Source organism: Labrus mixtus, chromosome 14 (assembly GCF_963584025.1).
Source record: "Labrus mixtus chromosome 14, fLabMix1.1, whole genome shotgun sequence".
Taxonomy (NCBI): Eukaryota; Metazoa; Chordata; class Actinopteri; order Labriformes; family Labridae; genus Labrus; species Labrus mixtus.
In genome coordinates, this window is record NC_083625.1 from 9,832,447 (window position 1) to 9,850,453 (window position 18,007).

General features: G+C 39.7%; 1 protein-coding gene across 5 annotated transcripts in view; it reads right to left on the reverse strand.

Annotated features, from left to right (window-relative positions):
* The window catches only part of grik1a (glutamate receptor, ionotropic, kainate 1a), a 36,701-nt gene continuing 18,694 nt past the window's right edge, over positions 1 to 18,007 (reverse strand). For 2 of the 5 annotated variants that reach the window (XM_061054962.1, XM_061054959.1), the window contains 9 exons: positions 15,685 to 15,798; positions 15,090 to 15,293; positions 13,622 to 13,845; positions 12,885 to 13,003; positions 10,734 to 10,951; positions 9,633 to 9,858; positions 4,174 to 4,424; positions 3,396 to 3,563; positions 907 to 1,034 (listed from right to left, as the gene is read on the reverse strand). In XM_061054962.1, coding sequence (XP_060910945.1) covers positions 3,438 to 3,563; positions 4,174 to 4,424; positions 9,633 to 9,858; positions 10,734 to 10,951; positions 12,885 to 13,003; positions 13,622 to 13,845; positions 15,090 to 15,293; positions 15,685 to 15,798 — 1,482 coding nt within the window. In that variant the 3' untranslated portion in view covers positions 907 to 1,034; positions 3,396 to 3,437. Of the gene's footprint in view, positions 1,035 to 3,391; positions 3,564 to 4,173; positions 4,425 to 9,632; positions 9,859 to 10,733; positions 10,952 to 12,884; positions 13,004 to 13,621; positions 13,846 to 15,089; positions 15,294 to 15,684; positions 15,799 to 18,007 lie in introns of all 5 variants that reach the window. The other 3 variants (XM_061054960.1, XM_061054961.1, XM_061054958.1) reach the window with 3 other exon arrangements.

Sequence of the window (18,007 nt, forward strand, 5' to 3'; positions counted from 1 at the left end):
CACTGTCACGACTTGGAGACACAATCTCCCCCCAGGCTTTCAAATTCGACGACTGCAAACAGAAAAGACTTTTACTCCCCAGGGAAAAAGAAAATCGTGCTTTGTCTTTGACCTCCTGAGAATTTTATGCGTACAAAAAGAGAGAGAGAAAAAAAAACCTGCTTCTCATTTTGTCCTTTCCTCCTCTCCGTATCATTTTCTTCCTCTCGTGCACAGACAGCTATATTTTACCCGGATCACAAGCGTTGTGAGGCAGTGTGTGTCTGTGATGTCGGGGCTTGAAGGGTATAAAACAGCAGGTGTGCTCCTGACTTTCCTCAGGGGTCCTTATCTCTTTTCTCTGGCCAGGGTTGGCTCAGCAAACTGCTCTGAAGCTACGTTTTTTGCCTGCCAGTGGGCACACAAAGAGACATGCCCCAAAACCATGAACAACAAAAAAACAGTAAATCGCACATAGGTTTAAAAAATGCAAAAACATTTTTACTCTGAAAATCAGTGAAGTTGTCACACATTTACAAGATGGGAGTATTTATAAAGTGTGCAGATTCAACTCTGCAAACTGCTCAGAACAGTGACTTACAGCCATGAGGGAACAGTAACACTATGAGAGAGCTTTCATTCACGTAGTCATCACCTGTTTTAACATCAGTTATGTTGATACAAGGCCTAGACTCTGTTTACTACATCTACAATAGAAAGCTTTATGTTTTATCCATACACAAACAGTATAAAGAAGATTATGAGGGGGGGGGGGGGGGGGGGGGGGCGTATCATATCGTCTGGTATTCCACAAACAAATCTGAGGAGTGGAAAGCGATCAAAAGTCAGTCTCTGATCTATGTTCCAACTGTTTATAGTTCCAAGGCTCACGTGCTGGAGTCCCGTCTCCCTCCCTCTTGCTTTGGCGTGCGTTTGGGTTGACAGAAGATACAAGCAGACCTTGCTACGCTGTGGGGCCGCGACCTCCTCCGGACGCCTTTGTAACACTGCAGGGAAATGCCCAACTCCTCCATCATGGCGCTAAAGGACTTGCACTGCCAAAGGGAAAACAACAAAGGCTTGCTTCAATACATCAATAGAGCTGATTTCCAATAAAGTCATCTGGAATTTTCGCCATGAAGTGAAAAATCATCAAACCGCCGCAAAATAACTGGATCAACTGCGCAAATAATAGATACAGCATTGACTTACGGCTTTGCTCTTTTCAGTTTTTTCTCGAGGCAATATTATAAGATTCAGTCGGTGTTTCCAGCCAGCTCAAAAGTCCAACCAGACAAACACCAGGACTGTCATTTTATACAAAATAGTTTAAAGAGGCTGTTGTCTCATCATAAAAAAAATCCAATTACACAGACAAAAGATGAAGAACAGTCTATGCTGTGCCACATACTAATAAAGGGAGCTGTGAATTCATGCTGTAATCATTTTAAATGACCAAAGAGCGGACCATCTCATTCCATTCAGCAGAATAATACATAGCATCGTATTCATTCATCTTCAGTCATGTTTATTCTCCTTTTCAGTTTTCCTCCTCCAGAGGGGTCGCAAACTACATTTATTTACAAAAATTATCATTCACAACACGACGTCATCACATTTTTTATTTGTTGGTTTTTTAGCACCTAAGGACCTTGGAAGATCTCCTTCTTTCATCCTCGGCCCTCGCCTAAGGCTTCTCAATTGAATTCAGCTTCCTGCAGGGTTTCCCACGAATACCAGTAAATCTGAGTATCAGTGAGCAAAGCTGCGTGATACCAACCTCTGGTCTTTACGTCTGAGAAAGAGGAGGAAACGGAAGATTCAATGCTCATTTAGAGACTTGGTACAACACGAAACCTGAAACCTACAAACAGGAACCAAATCAAGTTTTAACTTCAGATCATTTTACTGTTATTATAGAAGAATAAAGAATTAAAAATCATTCAGCAGCACAGGTGTACTAATGGAGACTCTACGTAAGACACAGAAACATCACAGACACAAAACATCCCATCCAATTACCGCCTTAAGAACTCTTTTGATCCTACATCAATCAAATTAGGGATCACATTTTTGAATGCCGTGCGGGTTGTGCAATAGCATCATGGTGTTTCTATGTTTTTATATTCTTTTAGCTTTGTTATCTTATCTCTCATGCTGTGTTTTTGCAGACCTTGTGCAATATACAGTATGTTGTGTGATTTTGCATTGGTATGTACCTTTCTGTTTACATGTGAATGTGTTTTTTCTATTGTTTTTTATTTATTGATTCTAGTGGAAGCAGCTAAATGTTTAGCAGCACTTTGAGTCCAAGTAAAAAAAACGGGGCCAATTAAGTGTATCTTATCGTAATTTATATCTTATCCAATAAAGTATCTTTTTTATTCTTTAAGTTGCTTAAATCATTGTCTTTTTTTATCGACAGTGCCATTAATTATTCCTCGTTGTGATCGTTAATATTTGCGATAACTAGCAGAATAAATTGTTGGTGTTTCTTAGTACATGTGAGAGATGTTATTTTTCTAACTTCATAACAAGGTCAGTCCAAGGGAGCAGTGAGGACCTTGAGAGTCTGTATATCTCACTGTGATCTCATCCATCATCACTACAGTTAAAATGTCCTGCAGCCGCTAGAATGAAATCACAACTTTACTTTTGGCTCTGGATCTGTTGTCAGGGGACGTCTTAACCAGACACATTTGTGTTGTTCCTTCACCTTGTTATTTAAATTTTAACCAACCAAACCAGACTGCTAACAAGCTTAATGAGGAGGAAAATATTCAAAACCGTTTGCCTATCTTTTGATTTCCCTCAAGGCATTCTAAGTCTGCTTGTAAAGTGTACTCGAGTGCCTACTGAGACAGACTTATTGAATAAAGAAAAACTTGTGGGCTGGTATTGGAAGGCTGCGAGAGAGTCAGCAGGGCAGCACAGAGGAGCTCCAAACTGAACTAGATTGCCACATTTTGCAGAGATCCTGAATTTTGTTTGCTGGTAGTAAACCAAACAGGGGACTCACACATTGCATTTTATAACTTGCAATTAAAAAAAGCTTTCCAGAAGATACAGGTGTTTTCAATTATTAGTATTTTTTTGGCAATTGTTGTTATTGGAGTTGGTCTCATATGAAGCTGTAATGCCTGAAAATGTTTATGTTGTAGAACTGTTTACCTAAAACAGTAAAGTCTGTGAATCTGGCTGATGAAAATATCAAGTTAAATTATATCTTTTAACTTTTGGTCTTAGCACAAAATAAAAACATTTGAAAACATTTGAAACCAATAAAAAAGGGGTCACTTTTCAGGGAAGGAGTGTGAGCAGCTGAGCATAGGATAAGGTACTGAAGGTGTTCAGGCGGTGGTGACAGGGACCGGGGCAAGACAGGGGCAGAGACAAGGACACCTTCACTTACAAACCTATCGTCTATGTATGAATGTGTTGTAAATGTGCTGCCATGGCTAGTCTGTGTCATCTCCCAGTAGCCTGCCGCTCTCCAGATCAGTGGATAAGGAAGTGCCGGAGGAGGAGGTGGAGCCTCTCCGTTGGAACTGACGGGACTGCACCCCATAAAAGAAACAAAAAGCCTGACACGAGCATGCAAAGAAAAGAACAGCAAAGAGAGAAAAAAAAAATGAGAACATAAAACAAAAAAATTGGAATAATTTGATGTGAAATCACAATAAGTAATGGAAAACAGTGCATATTAAGACAGGAAAGCGAGGCCAAACCAACTAATATTAGGAATGAAAATGTTCTTTCTTAACAATGATGGAAAGAATAACACCAAAAATCAGGAAGCAAATCATGGGAGTGCAGACATGATCCAGCATTAATGACATATCAGCCTGTTTTCTTCTATAATTAAAATCTATTACCTGTACTTAATTTTAATCTTAATTATATTGCGTCATGAAAATTCATCTGGGGACTTTTTTGTTGTTATTAAAACCAAACCATGTGCAAATCATAACAAATGTGTTTTAACAAATTAATTCTGACACAGCAAACATCTTCTGACCATTTTGATTAAAAGATTTGTTAGTATCAAACAATGAAATGTGCGTGGGAATAAATAAGCATATACTTTCTGATTTCTCCTGATTGTGATTTTAAATAATGAATGAGACCAGGCACTGTATGACACTTAAAAAAAATACATTTAAGTCTCCTCAGCAGCTCCTTTTCCCCACTCACCTCCTCTATGTCGGCGTTCCTGCGGGCTTTGTAGATGAACTCCCCGATGGCCACAAACACAGAGAGAACCAGACCGGCAGCCAGGACGATGAAGATGCCGCCGATGTTTTCCACGCCCAGAGCGTTGGCTTCCTTGTTGTCCTCCTCTGGACAGCCGTTACCTCGCCACCACTTCTCCTTCATCATGTGCAGCTTCCCCTCCTCCTGCAGCTGGAGGATGGCGATGGTCACTTTATCCCTGTAAGGCGAACCTGTGAGGATATGAATAATTACAGTCTGTAAGTGTTTGCCTTAAAAAAACATTTATATTCCATGTTTATCAAATACAGTATGGCATGCAACCCGCCCCTGCCTTTAAATTTAGAAAAGCATAATCATTTTCAACTTTACGTTTTAAGCCTTTGCTTCGAGAACAGAATTAACACCTGTGACAGGAAGCATGTCTATACATTTATCTTGAGGATATAGAACTCAAAATCTGCATTGGTTTATTGTTATTTCAAATGTATCTCAAGAAGCACTGCAGATCTGCGCTCTTATGTAAAAAAATACATTTGTGCTCTCCTTTTTAGTATTCTTAAGAATGCTTCTGTTTCAACCACTACTGCATGAAATGTTCAATACCTCAACTGTTACTGATCCTGTTTTATCTTTACCTGGAGGGGTTAAACTGTAAAGTCCTTTGAGGAAAATGTGTAATTTTAGGTTATATAATTCTAAGAAATCCACTTGACCTAATGCAATACACACGCCAAGATTAACTTGTATCTGCTGCAGTATAAACTGATCTTAGCTAAGGTGAAATGCTCCTACAATATGCAAGCTTTGCTTAGTGAGGCAGAACTAAGCCTTATATGAAAAAGCTTTAGCTACAGCCTGTGAGAACTGTGAGGAAGTGGTCACAGAAGAATGATGAGACTGTTCTGAGGTGACAGACTGGAACCATAGATGTAAGATATGAGGGGAGAAAAGGCTGCAGGAAGGAGGGAAGGAAGAATAAGAAGTAGACACACATATATCTGACAGGGAGGACAGCTCAGGGGAAGATCAGCTGCAGGAAGAGGGAGAGGAAACTCTAACTGAACAAGACGAGGCAGGAAGGCAGAGGCATGAAAACCATCAGTACCCATGAGCAAATCAGATCTCAAGTAATTGCAGAAGTTGGAGAGTCAAAGAGATGAAGGAATAAAACCACTTTTATTAGGTTTGACAAAGAGGCTTCAGCCCATTGAACTCCTCTAACAAATTCCCCTCCACAATCCACCTCCAATAGACTGAGTTGTCAGCCCAGCGAAGGTATGGATGCATCTGCCCTGAGGGCATCAGCCTCAGGGTGCTTAAGAGGTGTTCCTCTTAGCTGTGTTTCTTTTAAAGGTATGTCTTTAACCTGATTCTGAACCTGTGCTGTGGATAAAATCATGTCAGACACATCAAACAACAGAAAAAGGCTTGCGGTAATTGGAGGGAAGAACTCTAACTGAGGGCAGCTTTCTCAGCAAAGTCGTCACTGGACCCAGTGGCCCGCAGAGCATCTGTCTATGGATCAGGCTTGCTTGTTCTTGCAGTTTGTTCCAGACTGAATTCAGAATAATGATGTGGGCGAAACCACCTACAGCTCAATATCACACTGGAATGGATAAGCAGCACCCACTGCCCACAACGAGAGGGTCAGTCTACGGTGTAGGATATATTGATGGCCATCTGCAGATATCGTCCATTCTGCGATGGCCATCAATATATCCTACACCGCAGAGCGTACCCAGCAGGGCCAGAGCAGCCGACAGCCCTCGAATCAACAAGTTTGTCCATCGGCTTGCTTGCATTGAGTGGAACGACTCTCTCTCTCTGTATCAATACATTACAACATTATCAAACATAGTTCATGAAAAAGTGTTTATGTGTGATGAGGACATGATTGAGTTGATTTGAGCCATGATTTGATTTTAAATTTAAATTCAGCAAAGCTACAGCACTCTCTGATTTTAGCCGGTATGGAGTTCCAAAAGTGTGTAGCTCGAATAGTGACGGCTGATTTGCCAAACTCAGAGGATCTGTGCTGTATAACACAATCCCCTCTGTTGGCACTCCTAGTTGTTCTTCCTCCATCTGCACGCGGTGATATAAACTCTTTTAGTGGGGAAGGAGCCAGACCATTAATAACTTTATACACTAGACAAGCATCAGCAAGACCCACAACATTGTCAAAGGTTAGGAGGTTATACCTCTGAATGATGTTACAGTAGTGGTAACTTGTTGGCTTTTTGTCCAGTGCCTTGAGTATTTGCTTGTATAGGGTTTGGAGAGGGGCGAGTGTTGTTTTACCTGCTTGCGACCAGCTTGTGATACAATATGACATGTGTGAGAAAATCATTGAGTGCACATATAGCTTTGCTGCATTAATGGGTAACTGGTTTCGGATAAACCTGAAGTTCCTTAGGTTAAATTTTATAGTGTTACATAGTTGTTTCACGTGTTTCTTAAAAGACAATTGCGAGTCTATTAGGATTCCTAGGTATTTATAATGTGAGACTGTCTGTATCCTTTCACCGTTTACACTGATATCTGGTTGAAATCCATTTTTCCTTATAAAAATACATGCAAGCTGTTTTGCTCACATTAAGTGTGAGGCAAGATTATGTGAGCCAATCTGCAATCTTAGACATTGCTGACATTAATTTGCTTGCAACTTCTTCCCTGTCTTTACCATGTGTGTAAATGACAGTGTCATCTGCATACATTTGGATTTCAACTTCTGGGCATACAAGTGGCAGATCATTGACATATAAACTGAATAAAAGAGGTCCTACGATTGAGCCTTGAGGGACACCAACACAGCAGTCAACAAAAGATGAAGTCCTATCTCCAACTCGTGTGCATTGCCTCCTCGTTGTTTGGTATGACTCCATCCATTTGATTGCATTTAGGGAGAAGTTAAAATTGGATAACTTTGAGAGGAGAACATTGTGATTTACCGTGTCAAATGCTTTTCTCAAGTCCAAAAATACAGCCCCTACAGCATTCCCACTGTCAAGTTTTAATTTGATTTTTTTCAATGAGGTAGCCAGCAGCCATTTCAGTAGAATATTTTTTCCTAAAACCAAATTGCATGGGATGAAGCGAGGTTTGTCCTGAGTTTAAAAAGTCAGTTAGTTGTTCTGAAACTACTTTCTCAGCGATCTTGGATACTATTGGCAAAATACTGATGGGTCTATAGTTAACTACATCAGTTGGATCTCCTGTCTTAAACATGGGGACAACAACAGCAGACTTCCATGTATTAGGAAATAATGATTGTTTAATTGACAAATTAACCTGATGTGCAATGGGAGTGCTGAAGAGCCCTGTATTGTTTTTTTTTTAAAGTGAGTCCCATTGAAAGATATCTTTTGCTTTTGAGGTTTTTAAAGAAATGTTTTCCTCTGGGACTTCAGTTATGCTAAAGGACGTTTTGGTGGGGTTAGGAGCTGAAATTTTTTAAATTCTTGTACCAAACGTAGATGTCAGATTCTGCACTGACTCAATGAAGTATTTGTTGAAGGTCAAGGCAATTTCGTTTGGATCAGTAGATAAAACTCCTTGTATTTTAAGTTCATTTCCCGTTAACTGCTTCTGTTTCTCAGTTTTAGTTAAATTATTAATGTTCTTCCGTATCAATTTGCTATTTCCTTTTGCCTCTCTAATAATATCCATGAAAAAGTTGGCCTTTGCCTTTCTAATTTCATTAACTACTTTGTTACGAAGGTTTTGGAAAACACGTCGATCGTTACTTGATTTAGACTTTAGTGCTGTTTTTAAAGCAAAGTCACGTTTTTTCATCAAGTCCCAGAGTTGCGCATTAAACCATGGTAGATTCTTCTTAATGCGCATGTTCATAGATGTTTTTGTGTGATGTGTTTTTTCTTTTATATTATTAATAGTGCCAATAAAGGATTCACATGAGGTCTCAAGGTCAGAGGTGAGCAAAAAATCACTCCAATCGATTTGATCTAGGTCGTCCTTGAATCTACTCATGTCTTGTTTTGGTATTTTGTGGGAACATTTATTTATATGTTGTTGATAAATAAACCTGTTTTTTGTTAGTTTTCTCGCAATAAGTGTCATATTATGGTCAGACAACCCAGTAAGTAGATTATAGGATTTGATAATTCTCTCTGGCTTATTACTAAAGATAAGATCGATTTGAGTTTTTGACAAATTTAAGTTGATCTTCATACTACAAGTGTTGCTGGAGATGTTTGACTTCTTCAAGCCTTTCACTCATCATGCACATTGGTAGTTGGTGACGTTGTGCCAGAAAATCTCGCTCTGCTTCTTCAACACATTAGCACATCTTTTACACTTTTTGAAATAATTGTGCATTCATCTATTGTAAATCCCAGAAGAAGTCATGTGTACAGATGTTTCCGTCAGGATGAATTTTTCTATAGTTCTGTTACTCTACCTAGGTCTAGAGCAGAGCGAAGGAGGTCTGAGTGACATGAGAAAAAGTATGCGATGTGTGTTCAATATGGCCAGTATTTTATCTGAGCTTCATCTGACTGCATGAAAATGGTGTGAACGCATGGCCATCATACTCAGGCCTGCATGCAATATGCGACATGCATGCATGCCGAGTGAGAAAGCTTTACTTGTTTACATAAAATAATTGTTCTTATTTTTAGCGATAAATTCAGACTTTTGTGATGTGTTCAGTGTAAATGCTCATATTGTGATATCAACTAAATTGTAATTTACTATGCAGCCGGAGATTTCCTCACACTCATTATCTCCATTGTTGTGTCAAAAACCTTTAAAAGTTTGCCCTGTACCTGGATGTGCCTAACTAATGCCTGTGTGGAGGTTGTTTAAGGTGAGGTCAGGTTGTGCTCAGTTAAACTACCCCAGATTTTAAATAAATTACTAACTCTAGAGTGAGCCAGACAACTGAGGAGGAGAATAATTTAAGATGAACTATAAAAGGACGTTAGAAAAAAAAAAAACACAGTTCTAGTGAGGATGAGAGTAAACACATGAGAGACACAGGATGTTAAGAACAGCTTAAGTAAACAGCCAACAGTAGCGCCTGCGGTCCAGTGGGTTGACTTGCTTCCAGTTTACATTTTGGCCTGAAATCTCACTTGAACATTTGCTCTGAACAGCTGGCAGAGCTTTTTAATGGAAGTGCATCTGCATGTTGAGGAGAGCAGCTCTGAACTGAAACTCCTGAAGAATGAAAATACAAAGTCCAAACAAAATGAAGTTTGTATCTTTAATTACAAAGGCTCTTTTTTTAATAAACCTTCAGTGCATTTTAGCATTTTGGAAAACATGTATGAATGTGACCTATGTAAGGCTTGTTTTTACAAAACTGAAAACAAACAAACAGTGACTGTCTTGAATGTACTGCAGAGCTTTCTGACAAACACAGATGGTGTTTAGGAGTAAACCCGAATCGTAATATCACATCATCTTCTGCTTACCAATAGGTGTTCCCACTCCGTAGCCCTTTGAGTCTATCAGACCTCCGATCTGAGTGAGGTTGCAGTTTCTCTGGCTGATATATTCAATGCTGGTGGACTCCATCAGCATGGCGTAGTCTGTGGTCAGGACCCTTGTGATGCCCTCCCTGTTGTTCTTAACAAGTGCCGTGTTCTTCCTGCTGCTCATGAACGCCCACATCTTCTCATAGGTGGAGATCTTTGATTTCTGCCAAAGTTAGAAGTTTAATGACTTTGAAATCACACAGGCTACATGTTTTGGTGGCTGCACTTATACACACCATGCATGTACTTCTACTCTAAAAAGCATCGTAAACACATGTAAGTTTACATGCAGGATGTGTGAGACTCTATCTTTCTTTGAGGGTGCGTGTGTCTTGGTGTACACACGTGTGTGTGTGTGTGTGTGTGTGTGTTTCTTCTTGCTCAGTCAGAGAAAATGGGACAGCTGTGTTCTTAATCTCCTCCAGCTGATTCAATTTGTTCTAGCCATCAACACAGCCTGCTTCTTCCTACCCAGGCAGCCGTAATCACTGGCTGCAATCTGGGAGGATAAAGCCCTCCATGGATCACCCCCGCTGAGCCACCAGGATGCAAGGAGAGTGTGGGGCAATGGGGGGGAAGGAAGTGACAGCCCTGCCAGAGGACTTCAGCGCAGTGATACATTTTATGATACAAACTAAAAAGTTAACCTATGTTTAAGTGACAAGCGCACACACAAGAGGTCTCAACATTCATCTTCTTGACTCTACTTCCTATACTCAACTCTTGATGAATGCGTTTCCTTAAATTAGACTAAATGTTTTCAACTCTTTTTCAAAGTCTTTAGATTCTTCCCTTTTTATGGGATGTTTGTCAAAGATCCATGACGATGGTACTCTAACATTGACTCATACTAACATACAAGTTTGACTGAGATCACAGAAAGGGAGTATACCCCTCTAAGACAACTTTTTACATTGTGAAAAGTTAAATATTTCAAACCAAAATACATGTTATCTTAGTTTATAACTTCTAAAGTCTGTGTTACGACACACTGTGACTTAAACTGCACAGCTTATTAAGCAGCTACACCAGTTTTACCTTGAAGAAGGTCATGGTGGATCCATCCCTCACTGCCCCGTATTCAATCCTGGTCTGCTTGGCCAGGTCATCTGCTGAGTCGATGGGCGCATCCATTCGCTCCACGGTGAGGAAGGCAGCCAAGTTAGCCGTGTAGGACGAGATGATAATTAAGGTGAAGAACCACCAGATACCCCCAACTATTCGAGTGGATAGAGCCTTAGGCATCAGCTCCGAACCTGGACGTAAATGCATAAAACAATGAGAAACGTTTATAGTCTACCAAAGCAAAGTCAAAGACTCAGGTCTTAAAGGGTTTATCTTTAGAGCTGAAATCACACCAATGATCCAATTGGATTTCTAGCTAAGCCCAAAATGATAAATTGTGCACCTCTTCATACAGTGTGGCTGTGTGTGTGTGTGTGTGTGTGTGTGTGTGTGTGTGTGTGTGTGTGTGTGTGTGTGTATTTTCTCTCTCTGTAATACTTGTTTTTAAACAGAGTTAAAAAAGAACAGATTTGTGTGGAAAAAGCAGGCAAAACGAAAAAGGACACATTGAAAGAAGTGATAGAAGAAACAAAGCTGAACATGAAGAAATGAGGGAGCACAACATACCCAAAAAAAATGCAACACAACATTAAAGTGAAGGAACAACGTTCCCTGTTCTTTATGTATCTTTATCCGTGCAGAGAGGGAAGCGAAAACAACCGATGAAGTAACTGAAGGACACAATCACTTCATCTCTTATGCTAAGTTTGAACCATTTTATGCTTTCTCCCTATGGAGCAGACATATTCTTCAGTACTCTCTCTCAGAGTAAAGGACAGATCAGGGAGAATTGTTTACATAACGGTCAGTTATTCTCAGGCACAGAGTCCCAGGAGAGATCAAGGACAGCAAACAGCTAAATTACACACCACCCACATGTGGGCATGCCACCCGTCGCTTACATTACATTCACTGTCTGAGCTTGTCTGGGATAAGATGATGGATTCTATTATGAATAACACCTCATCAGCAGGAACAGGGATGTTGTATCTTTATCAGTAATCTGGTTCACATCAGAAAAAAAGGCAAAGGCCTTCACATTGTTCACCTTAATTTGACAAATGTTGCTGGCTGTCAGCACAAGTTCTCATCTGAATCATCATTTTGTAGTGGATTGGTGTTGTCAGTAGGTTTGTTGTTCGTCCAATCAGACATATGGGACTTATCCTGCCCAAATCTCTCGCCTTAGGGGAGGTCAACTCCAAGTGAATTGCAACATAATTCTTATGACGGGGCTTGTTTGCCATTCATTGGGAGTGAATCCAGGCTAAATGAAAAAGACATTTGCTGAAAATTGGAGGCAAGTATTGATTCAAACAGCTTCGAGCAGTGTTGGTACAGATTTTACTGCTGTACAGGGATTCCAGACAGCTCTTCAGCAAGAGCGCATTGGCCTTTGCAGTCGTTGCTATTAGTAACGCATTCAACCTGCTATATTTGATATTTTAGGAGTTATGTTTCTCACTACCTGAGAATATATATCCCTTGAAAGAGGTCAAATAATTATGTATTTTGTTCTAAAGAAAAAGTACTGGTCCACTAGAACACAAAACAAGCTACTCGCTGATTTCTGCTGTTTGCTGCTGGCAGGTAGCTACCATATTCTTAAAGCTTTTAGGCTGAAAGGACCAGAGACAGAAAGGAAACAGACGAGAGGGAATACAAAAAAAAAAAAAATACACAAAAACCAAAACAATGAACTAAAAACCTATAGTCACCGTCTTTTTCCATCAAGATCCCCATCATAGAATAACCTTAACAATGAATTTACCTTATCTAAAACCATAGACTGTAAATGTTAATGGACGAAGCCGGAGTGACGTCACCCATCTGTAGCTTTCATGGGGAATGACATCTAGGAAAGGACCCACAGGTCAAACTCAAACACCGGCCGCCTACTTTAGGACTATTGCCTTCATACATCGGGCGTGAGCTATGGAAACCGCTAGGTCATCTGCACCCCATGTTTTTTATTTTTTTTGTGTGTGTCTAATCCTAGAAAAAGTCTGAGAACAGAGAGCATATCACTTATTCAGGTGCTTTTTCAACCTCTTCCACATAGAAGTAATGATTCAATCCACACAAAAATACTGATTCAAATCCCTTTGACTGTGAGATAAATACCTTGTCGCATGAGAGCCCCAACTCCAAACCAGAAACTGTTGAGTAAAGTGAAATTGTTCTGTATGAGAGTGGAGGATGGGTTGCATGGATGAGGGTTGTACCACTCATATGGAGTAAACCTGCAAGACAATAAAAGAACAGAGACAGAAAAAGTAGATGAAATTTCAAACTCAGAGAGAAACTCGAAACATCTTCGGAAGCAAGCCTCATCTTAGCGTCATATTGGAGCTTTACTTGAGGTCTGTTTGCACATTGGCACTTCTCTTCAGTGGAGTTCTTCTCCAATGCAATCAACACTTTGGTTTTCACAGCAGATGTATGTCTCAGTTATTGGTTTCTGGCTGCAACCTGCTGAAAGTGCTTTCATACAATACCTGAGAGGGAGTGAAGAGCGAGCTCGCAATTACTCCCGGCTACTTCACAACCACAGTGAAAGCCAAACTGGCAGCTAAAAGCATGATTTTTACAATTAAGGATTTCAATGCAAAATTAGAGATTTGCTGAGGTACAATCATGCCAATTTTTACAAACAAATTGTTATTCTTTTCATGTGAATTTGATACATCAGAATTGCCAGTGGGCTCTTTTTAAAAAGGCTCAGAGTTCATCCGAAACACTGACTTTTCTGTAAGCAATCAACATCATTGTGGTCTACAGCTAACTCTCCTGCAACCCCTTTTACCTTCAATCCAATCCGACATCATGTCATTATCCCGGGCAACAATCTAACCTCTTACCTAGCGATCACAAAGAGCACACAGCTCACTCCTGTGCAGGCTAGCAGCACGTACATCCAGATGTCAGGAGACAAGGGATTGAGGAAGGAGAACACGCCTGGATTTGTGCCGTTAGGTTTTCGGTACAGGATGCTGATTCCTAAAGTCATGAAGGGCTTCGAGAAGTCGATGACTTTCTCTCGAACGTAGGTGATAGTCAAGGGAGCCACAGCGAGGTCTGCAACCTTTAAAAGAAGAAAAGAAAACAAAGTTAGAAATACTATAGAACACCATCAATATCACAAGTTTCTGTGTATCAATATCCAGGAAAATTCTTTATTTATCGTCTTCAGGATATAAAGATTAAACTATGAAAATATATACATGAGAAAATATGGAACATTAAATGTAACAAAAGAGCTCAAAGTGATGAATGGAGAAAGATTAAAACTCTCTTCTCCATTAGACTGGTGACAGGATACTGTATGTGAGCAACAGCTAGCTTTAAACAACTGAGTTTTAAAGGTCCATGGGCAAAATGTAAAGCTATTAATATGCAGGAGTAAAAAAAAATCTCCCATAATTCACCACTACTGACTACTTTTAATGAGTTCAAAAGTTCAGCCAGAGGCAGCAGCTGGTACAAACCGAGCAATGCTGCCCCAGACTGCTGTTTGAACTTTATAATATATTTCATTTGCCAAATCAATGTTCAAATTCAATGATTAGACTTAGTTTGTTTGTGTGGAGGTGGACCTTTAATAAACTTTATAAAAAAGTCTTTAACCTTATTTGGACCTGTTTGGATTAATAGTAGAAAATGTGTAAGGAGTAGCAGTGCATTAAATCAAATCATGCACTTAAAGTATACTTTGGGGTATTTGAACTCAACTTTTTTTATTCCTGTGTTGTGTTTCTTAATACTGGTCTTAAACTAAACTTAGAGCTGCTTATTAGTTTTCTTGTTAAAATGTTTGTGAGCTCTGACAAATTAAGAAATGTTTACAGGGGCTCATTTCAGGTTTCGGATGTCTTGGAGTTGTCAGCTGCTCCACCAAAGATACATTTTTCTTCGCTACATGATTTAAAGCTCCTGTGAGGAACTTTCAATCTGTGGACAAAGCAGTACCTCTAATCTCTTAACTGATTTTGTCCTGTATCTGCATAAATACTGTTTCAATAATAAATAAATATCATTCTTTCTTTTAACAGTCAAATGGTCATACAGAGACATGAGTATTAATGTCGTGTTCATTACCTGTAAAATGAACTTCTCATAGAAGCTTTTGAAACAATGTCTTGCCATTTTTACAAAAATTGAATAAAGATTTGTGCAAAAGTTTTATCTTCTTCACTACACAATTAACATCTCAGTCACTCAGATGACTGAATCGCCCTTCAAGGACCTGACGTCTTGTTTTGAAAGCACTGGACTAACATACCTCTAGTGGTTTTAATCATACATTAAAAGTATCTGCAGTAAACTCACGTGGTCAATCAGCTCGCGCACCATCCCGTTCCACTCCCCCTTGTCATTCTGGGCTCCGTATTTGCCGTCGCCCACCAGTTTGACTTCATACGTAAAACCCAAGATGTTTGAGAGCTCTTTCAAAAGGTCCAGGCAGTATCCCTCGAAGCGATCATTCCCAGACAGCTCCTTTTCCGACTTTTTATACATCACATACGGATTTTCCTGAAAGAAAGAAAAATAAAACTATTTAACTGTTCATTCATTCCCTCTTCACTATCTTAACTAAAGAATACTGAAACTTTGAGATGACTCTTTAATGAGTGGACAAACAACAATGAGAAAAATCCATCTGCCTCAAATTTGTATGAATATTCGATGAATTAAACTATGAAAAATTTAGTGTAAAACATTCATTATAAGCTTCTTTTATCTGTTTATGGTTGACTATGAGCACAACAAGACAGCATTGTGTAAAAATCCAAATTCCCCCTGTCCAAACTCTCCAGTTCAGAGTCCTCTTATCCCCCCCCCCCCCCCACTCTCTTCCCACTTCACATCCCATATATGCTTCTCCTTCTCTTCATACTGTCCTCTGTTTAACCTTCCTCCTCACCAGAATGGTAGTGACAATAAGAGTCCTGTTAGCCAGGGAGTCTGTCACATTGTTATTCTTGTCTCGGCTGGACTCCGTCAGGTTCATCCCCTTGTACGAGTTCCACACAGCAATCTGAAAAGGCAAACAGGGCATTAGATTTATTGAATCCTGATAGAGCCATTTGACACTTGCTATTGAAGTTAGCTGTTTAGTTCTGTTAAAACTTTGAGTCAAGCTGTGTTTGAACCATCAAAATAATTGTCTTTTTTTTTTTTTTACAAGAAAGAAGCTGATTGATTGTCCTTATTAACCCTGGCATACAACAAACAGACTCAGATTTAGTCCTGGAGTCTTCACAGGAACCTGAACTGCTCCCATACGCGGCATATTAATCATATTTTCTGATTCATCGAACAGAAAAATGAAAAAGAAGCATAAAGGGTTTTAAAGACCTGACACTCCTGGCACATGTTCAGCCTTCTGCTCCATTCACTACTCTACAACATTTCCCTTTGCTCGGCTTTGCTCTGACGATTCCTGGCAAAGGGCCAAAATCTTCACCTTATGTACAGCGAGTATGAAAATGAAGGAGTAGCTTGTTAAAAACTGCCAGGTAAAATTTTTTACAGCTCTATTGAAGCAAACCAATATCACTCCCATAGGGCTCGGTGATTTCTCCAGGGTAATGAACACAGTGTGCAGCCTGAGTTAAAAAATGTTTTTAATAACAAGAAGAAAACGACTCGTATATGAGGTATTAATGCTTAGGACAGGAAAGGACTTCTCGCACAAATTCACAATAAACACACATTTCTAAATGTATCGCTTTCTTACTCAGCATACAGTATATACGTTATATCTATAGGATGGAGGCCTGGGTATAATGGCGATGCTCTAACACCATTTTAATGCAGTCTAATGAACCTCAAGTCCGCTATCAGCTCCCCTTTGATTTATAGGTGCCAACATAGTAGTGAAACTAAAACTGCTTTTTGGATTTGTTTGGGATTCTGGAGGAACATGTTGTGAACACAGGTACTGTCTTAAGGAGGGACAACAGATGGACACAGCAACTGAGTTATGGCTCATATATGCACCCTGCCATTTGTGTTTTTATCGCACATTATATCGGTATCCCAATGCTGAACTATGTCATCACACATTGCATATTTTTCTCGCATCATGACGGCCTTCAATATATAACTGACTCTACATACTGGTAGCTAACATTTTCAAAAAATTATCATTTATGAGAATACATTTTCAATACATTTAACCATTAGATCAGGTGTGTTTCTTTATAATAATGCTTAATTCTAGAGAAAATCAATTAGCTCATTAGCCAATAGACAAAAAATATACATTACATTTATGTCAGACATTACCATGTTTTTCAGTTACAAATATAAGCTATGTACTTCCTTTTTTGTAACAAAATCCAAAACAAGACCTTTAGAACTTTTCATTTGGCTTTAGAAGATTATATAAGGACACTATTATTGTTTGAGCAAAGGATACATCTATCAACTCAGAGGACAATCACAGTAATAATCAACAACTAAAAATACGTTACTTGCAGTTCTACAAGAAGGGGTGGTGAGGAGTTGGGAACCACAAAGGGAGGGGGCCAGAGATGGTTTGAAGGTGTGTACAGCAGTTGACTGTATGAATAGAGGACAGCGTGATGTTTGCCTTCACTGTAACAGTGACTGAAAGTGTCTGGTTCATCAGACCAGGCGGTATAATCCAGACAGTTATCAGATTAGAAGAGGCGTCTGGCAGCTGGATTTCGACCCTTTCAAATCCCCTCACTCATTAAGAGCTGAGCAAAGGTCAGGGGAGGGGGTGGGGGGGGGGGGGGTCATGACAGCAATGTGATACTGTTAAGTGCATTAAACCATCAAGCTTCATTGTCGATAAGAATTCAAGTGAATGATAGAGACAAGCTCTCCTTCTTCCTGCGGTTTGCTCTGTAAAGAAAGTAATGAATATGGGTATGTTCATTCAGAAACAATGGCCTGTTCAGTCATTCACTGCGTAAGAGGATGAGTAGTAGTGAACGCATCAGTACCTCTTATTAAGCGGAGCTCTACAGAAGCGAAGGCATTCTTTTCAAGACTTGGTTTTCGGAAAAGGGCTGTGTGGGATTACCTATTTGAAAAGATAACATGCTCTTCACTCTTCATTACGCTCTATCTTATTCAGAGTCACACAGACAGAAAATGTGCTCACTTATAACCTTGCTAAAAGCACTCTATATCTCCGACTTTTGCAAAAGGGTCCGCTCTGTGCAGGAGCCCATAAATCTGTCTTATCTCTGGACACTGCAGATGAGCAACAC